Source organism: Leguminivora glycinivorella, chromosome 5 (assembly GCF_023078275.1).
Source record: "Leguminivora glycinivorella isolate SPB_JAAS2020 chromosome 5, LegGlyc_1.1, whole genome shotgun sequence".
Classification (NCBI taxonomy): domain Eukaryota; kingdom Metazoa; phylum Arthropoda; class Insecta; order Lepidoptera; family Tortricidae; genus Leguminivora; species Leguminivora glycinivorella.
In genome coordinates, this window is record NC_062975.1 from 19763395 (window position 1) to 19780981 (window position 17587).

The window sequence follows — 17587 nt, forward strand, 5'->3', positions numbered from 1 at the left end:
TGAACCGCAGACCACAACGCACTAGCATAAGCCTGCACTCGCCAGATAACATAGAGATTTAAATCTGGGAATCCTCGTATAGGTATTTTCATTCAAAATTGGTCAGAGCAGCCCGACATACCGGCATGCATATGCAGACCATTTTAATTAATGTCCCGACACGCAGGGATATTCTCAAATCAGTCCACACTCTAGACTGCGCTATACCTTACACGTCCAATGACATTTCGTTTTATATCAGTAGCTGTCACGGAAAATGTTTGCGGATACGTACATTTATATTGACTAAGGTACAGCGGGGCATATCTCGACGGGGGGGGGGGGGGGGGGGGGGGGGGCAGTTGTAACTAGTCCATTTTTCCCATTATTACACTATGATGTTGAGTTCTACATGTATCGACTGAACACGCCTACCATATATAACCGGTGGACACTCTATTTAATAATGAAAACATTGTAAAATATGGAAAAAATGGACCAGTTACATTTGCCCCCCCCCCCCCCTAGCTAGAACCCTATGTTGAATTTGAACCCTAATTAACATTTTATGAATAAAACGCATTCTGTCACAATAATCAACACCTTGATAACTGATAAGACACCTACAACTAGCATGCCAAGACATGCCATGATGTCGCAATGATCACACTTCGAAAATTGCATTTATTAATTATGTTAGAAAATTAGCAAAATTCAATTACGTACAATTTTAAGACCTGAATACGTTCATTATATTCTTCGTCGTTAATAGAGCCGGAATCACTTATTTTGTATTATCTTTATTGAAACACCCTGTATTATACGTACGTATGAGTATGAAACTCAATACATTACATGACTTCTCTTTTCTCACAGACTCTGTCTTGAAGATATATAACTCAGCTTTCAGACAAAAAACACACACACAGACAGACAGACACACACACAGACAGACAGACAAACAGACAGACAGACAGACAGACAGACAGACATACAGACAGACAGACAGACAGACAGACAGACAGACAGACAGACAGACAGACAGACAGACAGGCAGACAGGCAGACAGGCAGACAGACAGACAGACAGACAGACAGACACATCAAACTTATAACACCCCTTCGTTTTTGCGTCGGTGGTTAAAAATAGCGACGAACGGAATTTAGGACACGATGACACAATATATCCGTGCTAATCACAATATGACCAAAATCCCTTGATTTGGTGAATTTGGTTCTGGTAATTTTGCTTCGCTTCACTACCCTCTAGACTAGACAGGTCAAGACATAAATCATGCACCAACAGAGGTCAAGAAACAATTGTTGGTTCGTAGACTATAACGAATTAGTGAATTGCCCCACAGGGGGATGGAAGATAGCAGCCTGCGATAGCGGAGTTCCGAATGTCACGCCCGATTTATTTATACTAATTGGAACGTAGTTCATGCTTTCCTACAGCCATGGCATAAATATGTATGGTTAAGTTACCGAACAACTAAATTATCTGAGAGTTCCTATTTTTAACGACGGGATGTTATAATTTTGACGTGTATGTCTGTCTCTCCGTCTGTTTGTCTGTCTGTGTGTGTGTCTGTCTGTAGCATCGTAGCTCCCGAACGGATGAACCGATTTAGATTTCGTTTTTTTTGTTTGAAGGCTGAGTTAATCGGGAGTGTTTTTAACCATGTTTTATGAAAATCGGTCCAATATGTCCCGGTCGGGGGTTTTTTCAAAATTTTAATTGTGTGGTTATTTTACAGTTGTTTTCATTCTTGTCTAGGTAAGCTTATAGTTGTGAGCGATCTAATAAGCCGAAAGGTAAAGAAAAACTGATACTAAAGCTTAATAAGGCAAGTCAGTATCTAAATCTATATTACGGCGACGTCCGGTTTCACCGAAAAACTGAAGGCCCTTTTGAAATATTACTAGCTATTAATGTATACTTGGGTTGTGTGTCATATGAGTTAATAATACCATTGGCCCTAAAATACTTACAAGAGCCTATACATACGTATAAAACGAAGTTTTGTGCCCGCGCTCATTTCTTGGTGTTGTACTGGCATATAACAGGCATCATATTTCTCAACCTAACCCCGTGACGAATGTCGTTCAAACAGGAAAAAGCTAAAAGTTAAACAAACGTAAGCCCTACAAATGAGGTTAAGCGGGGGAATTATTATAATCCCTGGATAATTGTCCCACCCCGGTGAGGGTGACGATGTATCGGGTTTCCAATTTTGTCACTTTGTCACTTTACTTAGCGCCATGAATGATTCATAGTATGTACGCGAGATTTCAAAATTATTTTTATCTGACAGTTATTTTATAGGGATTAGAAAACCATGATTTCTTTTATGACAATGGATGTATTGGCAATGTGCATGAAGAAGTGACGCTGATTGTCACAGATACACGCAACTTAAGGGCATGACCAACATTAATGCTAGCGGAGGTCGTTAAGACTAATTTAGTATCTAAATATAGCATAAAAAGCCCACAATGTGAGGGCACCACCACTCACCAGGCATGCACAATGTGTATTGCACATATCGAATAGGGTACGTCGATGTAATATAATTTGATTATACAAGCATCGCACCATCTCACTTACCATACTTTCCAAACTTCTTCTTTATTGTGTCGCTTTCTAACAAACGATTCATCGGTCTCGATGTTTTTCTTAATTTTACTTATGAATAACTCCATTATGATACTGCCCATTTGTATCTTTATCGGTACCTATCCACAGACAAACAAAATATCGTCTCCACTGTTTAGCAATGCATGATCCATTTCTTCCTGACATTTCCTTCGCGATGACTCATCGCCCTCTGGTTAGGTCAATGTCATGCGATACGACATAAAACCAGCATAACTAGAACCCTACCCAAAAACACATCTCATCATACACGAGTTCTACAGTTCACGGATTGATTTTATATAGCAACTGCTAAAGCAAAGTTAACATGGATGTGTAAAAATACGTTGTGGCTTACAGGCGCATTTGAGAAGGTTCAATTTCCGATGTGTTTTTGTTTAATAGATACATGTTTTTTTGGATTAGCTGTCGGTAAGGATACGTATAAGGGGACGGATGAACAGAATGAGGGGTGGATTGGGATGTGACGCTTTGCTTAGCGTCATTGAGTGCGAAGCGAATGAGTGTGCTTTTCGGATTTAGCGCGGGGGTGGTTGTTGGCCTGACACTTTTGCAGCTTTAGGTGTAGTGGAATGTGAATTCAAATGGGCAAAATAGGTATAATTGAGTCTAGTTGATCAAAATATATATATATACATATACACCTACATGTATACATATGATATATATACAGTGTGGAAAAATCGAATGCCACATGGATGGCAACTACCTTAAATATTGTAAATAGCACATTTTGTGTAAGGGGAGACGTTCCTTTGTTTTTAAAAACAATAAATTCGGCATTTAAGGATTTATGAAAAATCGCTTGCCTCAGTCGGGACTCGAACCGGTCAAATGTGACAAAAAATAACGTGCCGTAGGTATTTTATGATGCAGATTGAAAGGGTTACTGATAAGGTTCATTTTTCTCTAAATAACAAATACAATCAGAATAACGGAAGTCCATGAAAATTTCTTCTTAATTGCGGTGCATTTCACGTGACGGGTGAGAACAAATTTAAAAGGTAATTGTTAGTTTTCATGGCCTTCTGTTATTCTGATTGTATTTGTTATTTAGAGAAAAATGAACCTTACCAGTAACCCTTTCAATCTGCATCATAAAACACGGCACGTTATTTTTTGTCACATTTGACCGGTTCGAGTCCCGACTGAGGCAAGCGATTTTTCATAAATCCTTAAATGCAGAAATTATTGTTTTTGAAAACAAAGGAAAGTCTCCTTTACACAAAATGTGCTATTTACAATATTTAAGGTAGTTGCCATCCATGTGGCATTCGATTTTTCCACCCTGTATACATGTAGGTGTTTTTCGGAATAGGTAAAGATAATTTGGTCTGAAGGAAATTCCTCTCGTTTAATCAAGTTGAAGGTACTGTACCAAATTCAAAGACTTTATGTTTTCTTTATTAACGCATTCACTGTTCATGTTTTCGTGGAGCTACGCTCGTAGCAGATCCAAACGTTTATCGGTTCCTTTTTCATTTGTAGAGGAAAATAGTTCCGAAACTTCTGAACCAGAGGGTACGAATGGCGAATGCCCGATACAATCTATAAATTAATTTATTAAGTCAAAAATTAAATGAATTTCTTTGCGAAATGCCAATAAATTCAATAAGACTAATGGTTTCCACTGTCATTACCAAAATCTGGCCCCCACACTAAATTGAAGTATCAATCAAATTTTAATTTGTGCCTACCCCCAATATTGCCGAATCTGCATGAGTCGTTACTCCCAGTCATTTAATGGTGACAATAAAATGTTACGTCCTCGTCCTGAAGAGTCTGTTATGTCTTGTTTTATTACAAGTAGACATAGGGTAGAAATATACTGCCTGATTCTAACAATACTTATTTAAAATCATTTAACCGGCAAACAAATCTTCGGTCACTAGTTACGTCAACCACACTAAACTTTTCTCGATTTCTGCAAAAGACTCGTGCTAGGACGAGTCTTGATAGGACCTCATACATCCGTTTCATATTAACTTTAATCTTTTAAATTAAATTCATAGACAGTTAAAAAAAAGTCAATCAGGTAATATTGTTGTTCGAAACAGACTTTATCATTACTATTTAAAAAAGTTAATTCTCAGTTCTAATATAAATTACCCATTTTTCTGACTTGGTACCTACCAAAAGAGAAGTAGGGGTATTAACCTCCCATTACGCACTTCATTTTTTCCGCACCAGCTGTGAAGAGCTCACAATAGAAATTTCCCGACATGGGGCAAATAGAGTCCTCAAAGCGCAAGTTTATTATGATTTGAATTTCACATTCTTCCCCTATACAAATGACTTGCAATTATGGGTCCTCAATGGACTTATTACATCAATAGGGGGTGAGATGGACCCCGCAGAGACCGCAACAATTGAATTTTAACGACCTCTAATACGGGAGACTTAGAGATGCGAACGTCGATAAACTTTATTTGGTTACAGAAAAAAAAATCACTTTAACTCTGAGTATTCAAAATCACTTTGAAGATAAGTAGTGCAATTAGGCAAATTGGGTAGATTAAAATAAATAGAATTATGACATAAAAATGAAAGAACAGTATTTAGATATGCACTTGGCGTCGTGTCGTGAAATGTTTGGGACCCCATACATTTCACGATTCTTCTCTTTCCAAACAGACACTGACTTGGCACTGATTGTCACAGAATATAATCTTATGAGCATGTCAAACATCAATTCTAGCGGTGGCCGTTGGAACTGCAGAGCACATGATCGATGCCGAGAGAGTATGTCGCCGTGAGATAGACTGCCCGTCCTTATGCCATTCATACAGTTAGAAGAAGACGTGTGATCTATCTCGCGGCGACATACTCCCGCGGCAATCATGTGCTAGGCCTACTGGGTTGAATCCATAGAAAAGTCTAAAAATCGAGTAGCAAATGTAGCAATCATAATAATGGACAATATGGACATGGTGCTTGTTAGGTTAAATGTCGATAAGGAAGATAGTTCAATAAAATTTGTATGGGAAACCACACGTTGACTGCACGACGACTGCGCAGTTTCCACACAATCGTAATCCATCATATTACGTTGCAATAATTGATTCATCCCTTATAAACGATGATATTATCGTTAATTTAGTCCAATATTGATGACGAACATTTTAAAAATAAATTATAAATAATTCTAGTGCACAAGTAGGGAACAAATCAAATTATTTTATTATTATGTTTTTTGATTTGTTGTTTTTCAAGTAGTCACACTACTATATATAAATTATAAACTGAAATAGATATCATACACGAAAGAAAAAACGCGGCAGTGGCGGGCGGGTGGTCTGGTGGTAAGGACGTTAGCCGCGTAAGCTGAAGACCGGGTTCGATTCCCGGCTCGGCCACCAGTGGGACTTGTCGTTTTTTCTTTTGTGTATGATTTTTTGAAACATACTAAAATTATAAACTAAGTTTAATATAATTATAGTATGTTTCAAAAAATCTTCAACACTACACCAGGGCCGTAGCCAGAATTCAATTTAAGGTAGGGCATCAGTTGCAATTACAGGTAAAGTGTAATACTGATACTGTGCAATAATGTAGCACTACATTATTACAGGTTCTCTAGCTACGACCTGCTCTTCTACATACCTAATTGTCAGCTATTTTTTAAACATACTTAGTTTTTCTACCTCCCTCAAGATTACGGCTTCCCATTGTATTTTTTACTAATTTCTCAAACATTGCGTCCGTATGTCCGGACCAAAGATTCGGCCACAGATGGCTGGCCAGATTTGATCCTCTAAAATCCTATTGGAAAGAAGCGCTGCGGTCTGCGAAATGTGAAAACGAACTTACTGTTGATAAATAATTTATATGGACCACTTTATAGGCTTTGCGAAATTCAATTGGACCTTGGGACAGATTATTGGAGACTGTATCATCATTTTATATATACATTTTATTTAAGAGTAAGGACATATTTGGAACCGCTACATAGTACAAAACAAAATCACTTCCGACCTATATATGTTTTCATCTTTAAAACTACGCAACGGATTTTGATGCGTTTATTTTCAAATAGATCTAGTCATTTAAGAGGAACATTTATATGTATTACATACCCCTGTGAAGCCGGGGCGGGGCGCTAGTTCCCCCTATATAAAAGAGATTTTCTTCTTGTTAACGTTATACATTTAATAACACTACTTTATAAGAAAAAAATCGATAAGATGATAAATATTTTTTAGGTATTTCTATGATAAAGTTGTGTACCTACTTTTGGTTGCGTAACAATTTATGCGTTTTTTATAAAATCAAAACTTACTTAGCTCTAACAGTTATATTTTGAAAAACAAAACATGGGTAGGTAAAAATTACTGAAAAGTTACAAAAAGAAAACATTTGATGTCAAAACAATTTTGTGTTGCTGTAATTACGAGTATAGTATAAAGGTCTACTACTTATTTAGTCTATATAAACGTACTGAAAAAAAAGAGACAAGAGGCCGAGTCTCATTTTGGGGCACTGAGCCAACAGAGTAAGTAAGTAAGTACATTAATAAAAACAAAACATAAATAAATTAATAAATAATATATTAGAGTTAATAAATTAACTTTTACCGTTATAAAATACAACCGCACTTAAAATATTACTTGGTTAACGTATTTTTTTACAAATTTTGCTCGACGACTTCCCTGGCGATGATAGTTATCAGCTGATTGATGTCTCTCTATAATTAAAAATAAAATAAATATGTTAGTAATATGTCTATTCATATGTGGTACCTATCTAAATTATTTATTGGTTGGGACTACAGTAAACATATATTTTTATTAAAAATTCAAGGGTTACTTATTATATTTTTCAAAATTTGCACTAAATACAGCCGAATATATTTAATCGGAAATCTATTAAACTTAAAGTAAAAAAAAACTATAGGCACGTCGAGGAAAGTTAATAAATATAAATTATATTAATCGAAAATTAATTCCTTTACTTACCTCATAAGCTTTAAGAGTCCCAGGAATAGTGTTCCCCAAATAGTTGTTGATATTACGAGAAACATTATTGCCTTGCAACACCACGTTCAAATGGGACTGTCGACAAAAAAAAAGGTAAAAAAATACATATTACAAATAAAAACGTGTGTGGTTCGGTGGGCGGAATGTTACAGTACAATATTATTTTATTTCTTTAACATTACAAAGTGCGGTTGTTGAATGAACGCAGATCCGAACGCAATACTTTTACTGGACATTCATTTTTAATGATATAATCTAGTGAGGGAATATACAGGGTGTATTTTGATAGCGGGTCAGTAAGGGCAGCTATGAGATGCCGTAGTCCTACGTGAAAATGTTCTAAGGGGACCATCCATCGATTTCAAATTGATGAAAAATTGTAATTACAGATTTTGGAAAAAACATACAGGGTGCGAGAAAAAGGGCATTTTTGACAAACTTTTTTTTTGACGCCAATCGATCCCATTCCTATCAAGGATCAAAAGTTTGTATGGGACCAATAAAAAATCCGGCTATAAAAGCCACAAATCCCGAAAAACTTTTCCGATACAATTTGTAGGAAAAAAATTGTTTTTTCCACATGGTGTTTTTATGATGCCAATCGATTCCATTCCTATTCAGTATCGATAGTTTCTTTAGGCTCAACCTGCGGTAATGTACTAATTTTCGATACTTTCACCATAGTAAAATGTAGCCATTGATTTGTGGGTTTTTAGTGCATTACCGTGAGTTGACCCCTAAGCAAGTATTGATACTGAATAGGAATGGAATCGATTGGCATAAAAAAAACACCATGCGAAAAAAAAAATTTTTTTTCATACAAATTGTATGGGAAAAGTTTTTCGCAATTTTTGACTTTTCTAGCCGGAAGTTTTTTTTTTGGTTCCATAATAGCTTTTGATCTTGGATAGGAATGGGATCGATTGGCGTCAAAAAAAAAGTTTGTTAAAAATGCCCTTTTTCTCGCACCCTGCATGTTTTTCCAAAATCTGTAAATGCCATTTTTCATCAATTTGAAATCGATGGATGGTCCCCTTAGACCATTTTCACGTAGGACTACGGCATCTCATAGCTGCCCTTACTGACCCGCTATCAAAATACACCCTGTAGATGTAAAACTGTAACATTCCGCCCACCAAAATAATATTTGTTTTTATTTTAGTAGAAGAAGGTACCGTGTGGCATACCATTGTATAAAATAAATATAAGTGCCATTTTTTGTAACTGTCACATTTTTGACGTGCTTAATCGTGACCAAAATTTGAGATGGACAATAAAATTAATGTCTACAGTTTTTTGTAGCACTAAAATATTGTCAGTTGGTGGTCTTTTTCCCTACATTCTGTGATTGCATGCGTTTAATTACATACTACTTTAAAAGAGTTATGAAAAAAAATAACGATAAAATAAACAATACTGCACAAGCTGAGAACCCCATCAACGACGGCTCCTCCGTGCGGGATGCTTCGATGGAAAATTTACTCGGATCCCAAAACTCGACTGCAGCGGAGGAAAACGATCATCTCAAAGTGCCAAATGTTTCGGCTGAGCTTTTTCGTGAATAATGTTACAGTGCTTCATCAAAATATTTGTGGTCTTCTTACCAAAAGAGAATCATTAGAAATTTGTTTACAGGAATTTACAGATACTAACATGGACATTGATGTAATCTGCTTATCAGAAACATTTGTAAAGTCCGGAGAGGAAAAAAACATTTACATTAAAAATTACAAAGTATGTTCCTATTTTTCGAGAACCCGGCAAAAGCGAGGGGAGTATGTATATTATGTAAAAATCACGTAGAATACAAAGAACTTACACTCTTAAAATGTTTTTCCAGTGAACATACTTTTGAATGCTGCGGTATTGAAATCCCTGCGTATAAGTGTATTGTAATTTGTGTGTACAGAATACCTAACTCAAATGTTAATGTTTTTCTTTCGAATTTAGAAAAATTGTTACATCTATTACATAAACGGGTGTCGACAAAAATAATAATTACAGGTGATTTTAACATCAATACCCTTGTTGAAACAAGATCTACCCGTGAACTACGAAGCATATTGCAAAACTACAATTTTTGTTTGCACGTAAATGTACCTACTAGGTTAAATTCCTGCATTGACCATATTATTAGCAACATAGCAAATGCAACTGTTGGAATTCACCCGCTATATCTCTCAGACCACAACACAGGCCAAACACTAACTTTTGAAACTGCGAACAAATATCAACCAATACAATATTGGTACATATATAAACGTGACTTAAGTGAAGAAAATATCTGCAAATTTATTGAATGTATCGAAAATTTAAAATGGTCTGACGTTTATGAATGTAAGGATGTAAATCAAGCATTTAATGTTTTCCACGATAATTTTGTATTTTTTTACAATTTATGTTTCCCAGTCAGAAAGTTAAAAATGTGTAACAAGGTTGGAAAATGTAACTGGTTGACAAAGGGTATACAAAAATCAACTTCAACAAAAAGAAAACTACGTTTTAACTATTACAGGACTAGAGATAATGAAGACAAATTAATTTATCAAAGATATTCAAACATTTTAAAATCATGTATAAAAGAGTCTCAAAGAAAAATAAATCTCAAACATTTATGCGATTCGAAAAACAAATGCAAAGCATCTTGGGAAATTATTCAAAACAAATCATCAAAAACCTTAAAACCACCAGAAACAATTAATAAAATCAATAATGGAGGTAACTCTGTCACTTGTACGGAAGACATCGCTAACATTTTTAATAATTTTTATATTAACCAAACCAATAATAAGTATGACTATAAACAGCACACTATAAAACAAAAAACTTGCCAGTCAACTATGTTTCTATATCCTTGCGATGAAAACGAGGTTTCAAAGTTAATTAAATCTTTAGCTAATACTAATTCTGCTGGACATGATGATATATCTACAAAAGTGCTTAAAAGATGTGGAGAACAGATTGCACCCATCTTGAGCCACATAATAAATTTGTCTTTCTCACTTGGTGTCTTTCCGGATAAACTTAAAAAGGCTATAGTTAAACCACTATATAAAAAACATTGCAGAGAAGAAGTAGGTAATTATCGTCCAATAGCACTACTTTCCATTTTCTCAAAAATTTTTGAAAAAGCCATGCACACTCGAATAACTAATTTTTGTAGCAAATACGACATTATTACTGAAAATCAAAACGGCTTCCAAAAAGGAAGATCCACTTCACTTGCAGCATTTAACCTTGTAAGAAAAATCACAGACGAAATTGACAAAAAGAACCCTGTAATAACTTTGTTTTTCGACATGACCAAAGCATTTGACTTTGTGTCACATGAACGCCTTTTAAAAAATGTCAAGCATATGGACTAAGAGGACAGGTACTGAAATGGTTAGATAGTTACCTCTCAAATAGAACACAAACTGTGCAGTTGGATAGTATTACAGAAAATAAAGTTTTGGTTCACACTAGATCATCTGATAAAAAAATAACCGCTGGAGTGCCGCAAGGAAGCGTCTTAGGACCTCTTCTATTTCTCCTCTACATTAACGACCTGCCATTGGCCACAAAATATGAATGCGTACTATTTGCTGATGATATCTCAGTAGTTATACCTTGCGAAGAAATTGACACATTTAACAATGACATAAATAACACAGTAAGCAATATCATACTTTGGATGAAACAAAATAATTTACAACCAAATGTAGAAAAAACCAGATTTATAAATTTTTATAACAGGAAAAAAATAGTTGACATTAAAGTAACATATAATAATGAAATCATAAATGAAACAGATGAAATAAAATTTTTAGGAATAGTATTAGATAGACATTGCAAATGGAATAAACAAGTTGATAAGAAATGCTCTCAAATAAATAGTTTTGTGTATGTGTTACGAAGACTTGCAACACTGGCCAACAGGTCAATTGCACTTACAGCGTATCATGGATATGTTGCCTCTGTCCTCAGATACGGTATTCTCCTTTGGGGAAACTCTAGTGACATGAAAAGATTGTTTGGGAGTCAAAAAAAATGTATCCGTGCAATTTGTCGTAAGACACCTACTACTTCATGTCGTCCATTGTTTCAGGACTTGAAATTATTAACTTTGCCATCCTTGTACATTTTGGAATCTTGCAAATTTGTCAAATTACACCCAGAACTTTTTACAAAATTAAAGAATACATGTAGGTTTAACACCAGATATCCTGACAGACTTGTACGCACAGTGAAATACAATACGAAATTATGTAAACAAAATTCTTACCTTATGTCTATAAAATTATACAATAAACTACCTAGCAACTTAAAAGAGCTGCCAGTACCAATGTTTTTCAGGAAACTCCAAGACTGGTTAGTTCGAAATTGCTTCTACTCATTAAACGAGTATCTTAACTCGTAAATCTTTATGCAGATAAATTCTCGGAATGCAATGCACAAAAAAATCAATGATATTTAATGGACTTAATGATAAATTATATTTTTGTAATTTTATGATGAATATATGATATTGTATATAAATGTAAATAGACTTAGTTTTAGCTTTATTTTTGCATGCCGATGGTGTTGGCGAGATATGCTGTACCTTTTTATGTAATGACTGCAACATCTGATTGTAACCATGTCTCTAGCGAAATAAAATATTTCATTTCATTTCATTTCATTTCATTTCATAATGTTCTATCACATAAACCTGTTGACTATAATTTAATGCAATGTCATTCATTTCCTTCTTCATATATTTTTTTTTATTATTATAAATGGGCTTACTCTTGGCCACAGACTAGCCAAAGGCAAAGACGTGGCCTACGATGGAGTGAGCTCGCCCAGAAGATGCCTGTTCACTTTTGATTTGAAGGTTGCCGGGTTATATGAGCTCGGAAATATAGCCGCCGGCAAGGAATTCCACTCCTTGGCAGTGCGCATAAGAAAAGAAGAAGCAAAGCGCTTCGTGCTGATTCGTGGAATATCTACTAATATTTTGCTTTAGTAGTAATTAGTAGTATATACTGGTATGTCTCGTATATCATTAACAAGCTGAAAGGCATTTTACAAGGTTATCGGTTCCAACTACGGACAAGGACATATATGGGTCTCGTAAATAGATATTATCTTGTCCACTGCTTATACTCTTGTAATTTGTAAATGATGATGAAATTACACATATTGTCAGCAGTAGCTGTAAGACAATAAGCATTATTTTTAGAGTTACGTAAACAACAAGGTAAAAAATAACTCGTCTGACTCGTCCTTGAGCGACTTATATGATAGTTTGAATTTATTTTTCTGAAAATTCTATATATTTTTTTTTCAATCAGAAATATTTTTCTTTAAATAAGAAATAGTATTGTGTTAGTGTACAAGTAAAAGTTGCATAAAATCTAGGCACACAGCAGCGTTTCAAGCCAAGTTAGAAATATCTTACTTGGCTTGAAATATCTTACTTAGTTAGAGTAGCACTGAAGCTTGAGCGGTTTCATATGCTCTACCAAGGCACCAAGGTGCGGGACGTGGGTGACGTCATTTCCAAACTAAAATGGAATTGGGCGGGGCATGTTGCCAGGCAGAGTGATGGCAGGTGGACTAAAATGTTGACCGAATGGTGGCCGTTATCGGATGTAAGAAGCGCCTGGCATCCGTTGGCTCGTTGGGTGGACGACATCCGAAAAACTGCGGGGCACTTCTGGATGAGATTAGCCCAGAACCGGGATAAGTGGCGAACACGAAGGGAGGCCTATGCTCAGCAGTGGGCGATTAATGGCTGAAATGATGATGATGATGATGATATGCTCTACCTATCCCGTTTGGGAACACAGGCGTGAATTTGTGTGTCTGTGTAATATCTTACAGCAATGCCTCCCAAGCTTAATTGAATGTCCATGCTCCTGATGCTGATGCCGCTGATGATTCCCACATTGACACGGACGTCACCGGAGATCACGATGTTCTTCACAGTGAGTCTAAAAAAGTGAACAGTTGTTTAATATTTATATTATTTAATTGTTCTTCCTTGTACATTGCACAAAATATGTATGAACAATAATTAAATATTGTATTTTTTTATTGTTCTTCTTTCCTTGCGGTATCTAAAAACGTCATAGTACTTAAATAGATTCAGACATTTACTTAAAAATATCGTAATTGACACAATTTGTAAGCTAAGTATAATAATAACAGTCATATTGGATTGTAGCTGGGCGTTTTCCAAATTAAATCCCGAAAATCGAATTTCAACTGATCTGGACGTGTTTGGGCTCATTCTACTCAGAATCACGAGCTGATTCGATCCCGACGATAAAAAAATGTGTCCCAAATTTTCCATACAAAATTCGAGTTTCCAATACGTCACGCTCGTAGTAAGTTCATACTAAAATCGTGACGTAAAAGGAAAAAAATATTAGGACACTTTTTTTTATCGTCGGGATCGAATCAGCTCGTGATTCTGAGTAGAATGAGCCCAGACACGTCCAGATCTGGTGAAATTCGATTTTCGGGATTTAATTTGGAAAACGCCCAGCTGCAATTGATAATTTGCAACATTGTAAACACCAATATGCAATAAGCTCTGAATGACCTCCATGCCGTATCTATGTTTATGTTTTGCGATAGAATTTTTTTTATCATTAACTCACCCTCCACTGATGCTGCCGTGGATTCGTCTGTCAAAGAGTTTCACATCCCACTCAGCCATACCTGAAACGCAAAAGGTAAGTTGGCTTATCATAAACTTCATGTAAAAGTGCCAACTTTACCAGTTAGCACTTGGCGGTATCATCATGAATCCTACCATCATTTTGAGAATAACTGAAAGTCTGACTACCAGATATTCCGTGGGCCCTTTTAGTTATATATTTATATTAAATTTCGATGCTTAGAAAAAAAGTTGCTTTGTGGTCTTGGATACGGGCTTACGTGGGTCACTTTCAGGACAACCAGCCTCAATTTATCTTTATTCGTTTACTTTCTTTCTTTCTTATTCATGGTCACTCAACTAAAGATAAATTGAAGATAAAATATTTCGCACTAATAAATAAAACTTGAAACTAACCAATCCAAGTATCAATTTCGGGCAGTTCAATATTGAAGGTCAGCCTAGAGGTCACCAAGGCATAGTTCATCCTGTTGATCACGATGTTGCTGAGACCCCTGAAGTGGAAGTTCAGCAGCGAGGACTTTAGGTTGAAAATGCTGAAAAAAGAAATATTCAATAAAAAAATTATTTAAAATATATGCTCCTAATGATCATTGTTAACATCGATACTGTCTTATTTTTATATAAGCAAGCAAAACATTTGCTTATAGTTTGGTTAAGTTTTCAAACGCACAATAGTTTTTGATAGGTATGCCATGAATTTCCATGCTGTTTGTACACAGCTGAACAAGGTGAAACAAATTAATTATTATTTGGTAGTTTGTCTGAACATGAAATAAAACTATGGAAACAGATTAAATCGCGTATAATGAATTCTGAACATGTTCAAATTTCATAATTAGAAATCACTTTGGCATATTACTTAGTCCTTCGCACTATTAGGGATTTTCGCTTATTTCTGATTGTGATACAAAGTTAAAAATATTCTATATTCAGATCCTACAGTACAATGTAACAGAAAACTTACGAAGGCACAGGCAGGGCATAGTCGCGGGATTCCCGCACAATGTAAAGCGGGTCCAAGCCAGCATCGCGGATGGACTGAGCGAAGTCTTCGATGGCGCTCACGATGTTGCCAGTGACCAGCCTCTCGTTTCCAGATCCTGGACAAATTGTGACAATCGAAAAGAATTTAAAAAGTTATAACGAGATAATGTTTAACGGGCACCGTAAATAGTAAAACCTAGGAATTATGTAGGAATTACCGATTCAAAAGTAAAAGCCGATAATTGATTGTGTAATATAAAAATAGTGCGTGAAGTGAACAAAAGATTTCCTTAGTTATAGGACTTATAACGGTCCTTAGGATCCAAGGATGGATTTAAAAATTGAAGCTTCCTTTTTTTAATGTAAATTTCGAGGGAGGAGGTAGAAAGGTATTACTTATAACATTATTTTATTGTATGACACCAACCAAAAAAGTATGACACTTATAATCAGATGTTTTACAAATACAGATCGACTGTTACGTGATTTACATGAAAAATACGAGATGATTATGCTACATTCCTGTATGTATACCAGCTTTATGACCACTGATACAGTTTTAAAATTGTCATGATCACGATAAGGTAAAAAGAAGTAAGAAGAAAACTTACTGATGACGGGTTCGAGGCCTAGACCTTTGTCACTGGGCACGGCACTGATGCCTGCCAGCAGGAAAGCTAATGCAATTGTGACCCCTTCATGTTTGCTTCTTTTATTTCTGAAAATATTGAAAAATTGATACTTTGCTTCGAAAAATTATCCTATTACGTTACTAAGGGCCTACGCTAGCTTACGCGGATTACCCGCAACGGACGCCCGCCTCAAAGAAATTGTATAGACACCGCTAACTGGCGCGGGCGCGTGCGACGGACGTTAATCCGCGCGGCGGGCGGCGGGTGTCCGCTCCGTGCGCACGCGGCGGGCACACGCTCGCGGACTTGTTTCTTGCATTCAGTCGAGCGCCGCATCGTGCCGCGGATACACGCGCCGGACAGTACAGGGTGGCTAGCCGAATGGCACAATCGCTCACGAAACGAAGCGCTAGTAGATATCTATCTCTATCGCGCTTGCGTATTGGCGCGACAGAGCCAGCGGCGTATCGCTTTCGTTTGGCGTCGGAGAAATGCCATTCGGCTACGGGGCCAGTTGAGACAATATAATGATCGACACGGAGCGCGTAATATTAGATGTGCAAGCTCAACCAGTATTATGGGATATGAGAAATGAATTATATAAAGACAGTAAATTTCACTTTTTAAGGCACTTGTTATGAAAAAAATTGTTCTAAACATGTGTAAAAACTTATTTTCACTTGTATCGAAATGTACTATTACTTATAGCTATTGCTAGCCTTTCTATGGGTGTTATCGGAACATTGATTCTATAATCATTTTTTTCAAATGCAGCTCTAATCTTATGAATAATTCAACAAATGTCTTTGAAGTCATTTTAAGATATCTGTAAAATGCTTTCTCATCTTCTCTCAAAAGCGAAACTTTGGTTACAAATTCACTATTCAGCAACCTATTTTTCAGGAACACGGAGATCTGTCGACGTTTCTGTTTCTGCCGACGTTTTTTCGCCATATAATAAATTATTAAAAAAACCATTATCTAGCGGATACGTCTGTACACACTGTGAACCAAAATTATACTGGTAGCGCTAAGTTAGGCGTGCGCCCGTCGCGGGCGCCCGTCGCGGACTCGCTGGCCCGCGGCGGGTGTCCGGAGCGGGACCCGCGAGCGTGCGCACGCGGCGGGCGTCCGCGTAAGCTAGCGTAGGCCCTAAATGAACTTGAAAGGAATTAAATTTAGATAAAATATGTAAAATTTAAAAAAAAAAATCTAAATGTGTGTGCCTTTATTTGTATGCGTACTGTATGAATTTGAACATTAAGTTTCATGGTCATTGAACTTTGACAATAAAAATTGTGCCTACTTAATTCGCGCTTTTGTTTGAGTTACGTTTACTTTACACGTTATAAATGCATGCCTGCTAAGATCCGGAATGATATGTGTCAATTTTGAGCTATATCTATACCTACTCAGCCTACTTGAAAGGCATTTTTTACTTCACTCCACTATGAGTTTACTAAAGACAAGTAGTTTTTTTTCAGTATTGTTTTCTTTTTTTTTGTACAATAAAAATATATACTATGTTACATAAATTAATTATTAACGCTACACTTACCTGCAGATATATGCGACGTTAGGCAACGTAATTAATATTTATACAAAATCTAATCTTGATTAAAATGATATGTACATATAGGCAATGCAATTTATTTTGAATCTTTACTTTTTATCATACCAATGTTATCTTATTTTCATTTTAATTT

General features: G+C 36.1%; 1 protein-coding gene across 1 annotated transcript; it reads right to left on the minus strand.

Annotated features, from left to right (window-relative positions):
* Positions 1-6532: 6532 nt before the first annotated feature.
* Positions 6533-16966, minus strand: LOC125226712. Its single transcript, XM_048130791.1, has 8 exons — positions 16774-16966; positions 15861-15967; positions 15230-15365; positions 14659-14798; positions 14243-14303; positions 13459-13570; positions 7593-7688; positions 6533-7321 (listed from the first exon to the last, which is right to left on the minus strand). Exons 1-8 carry the CDS (start codon positions 16857-16859, stop codon positions 7262-7264), a joined length of 798 nt encoding a protein of 265 aa, XP_047986748.1. The 5' UTR covers positions 16860-16966; the 3' UTR covers positions 6533-7261.
* Between the last annotated feature and the right edge of the window lie 621 nt (positions 16967-17587).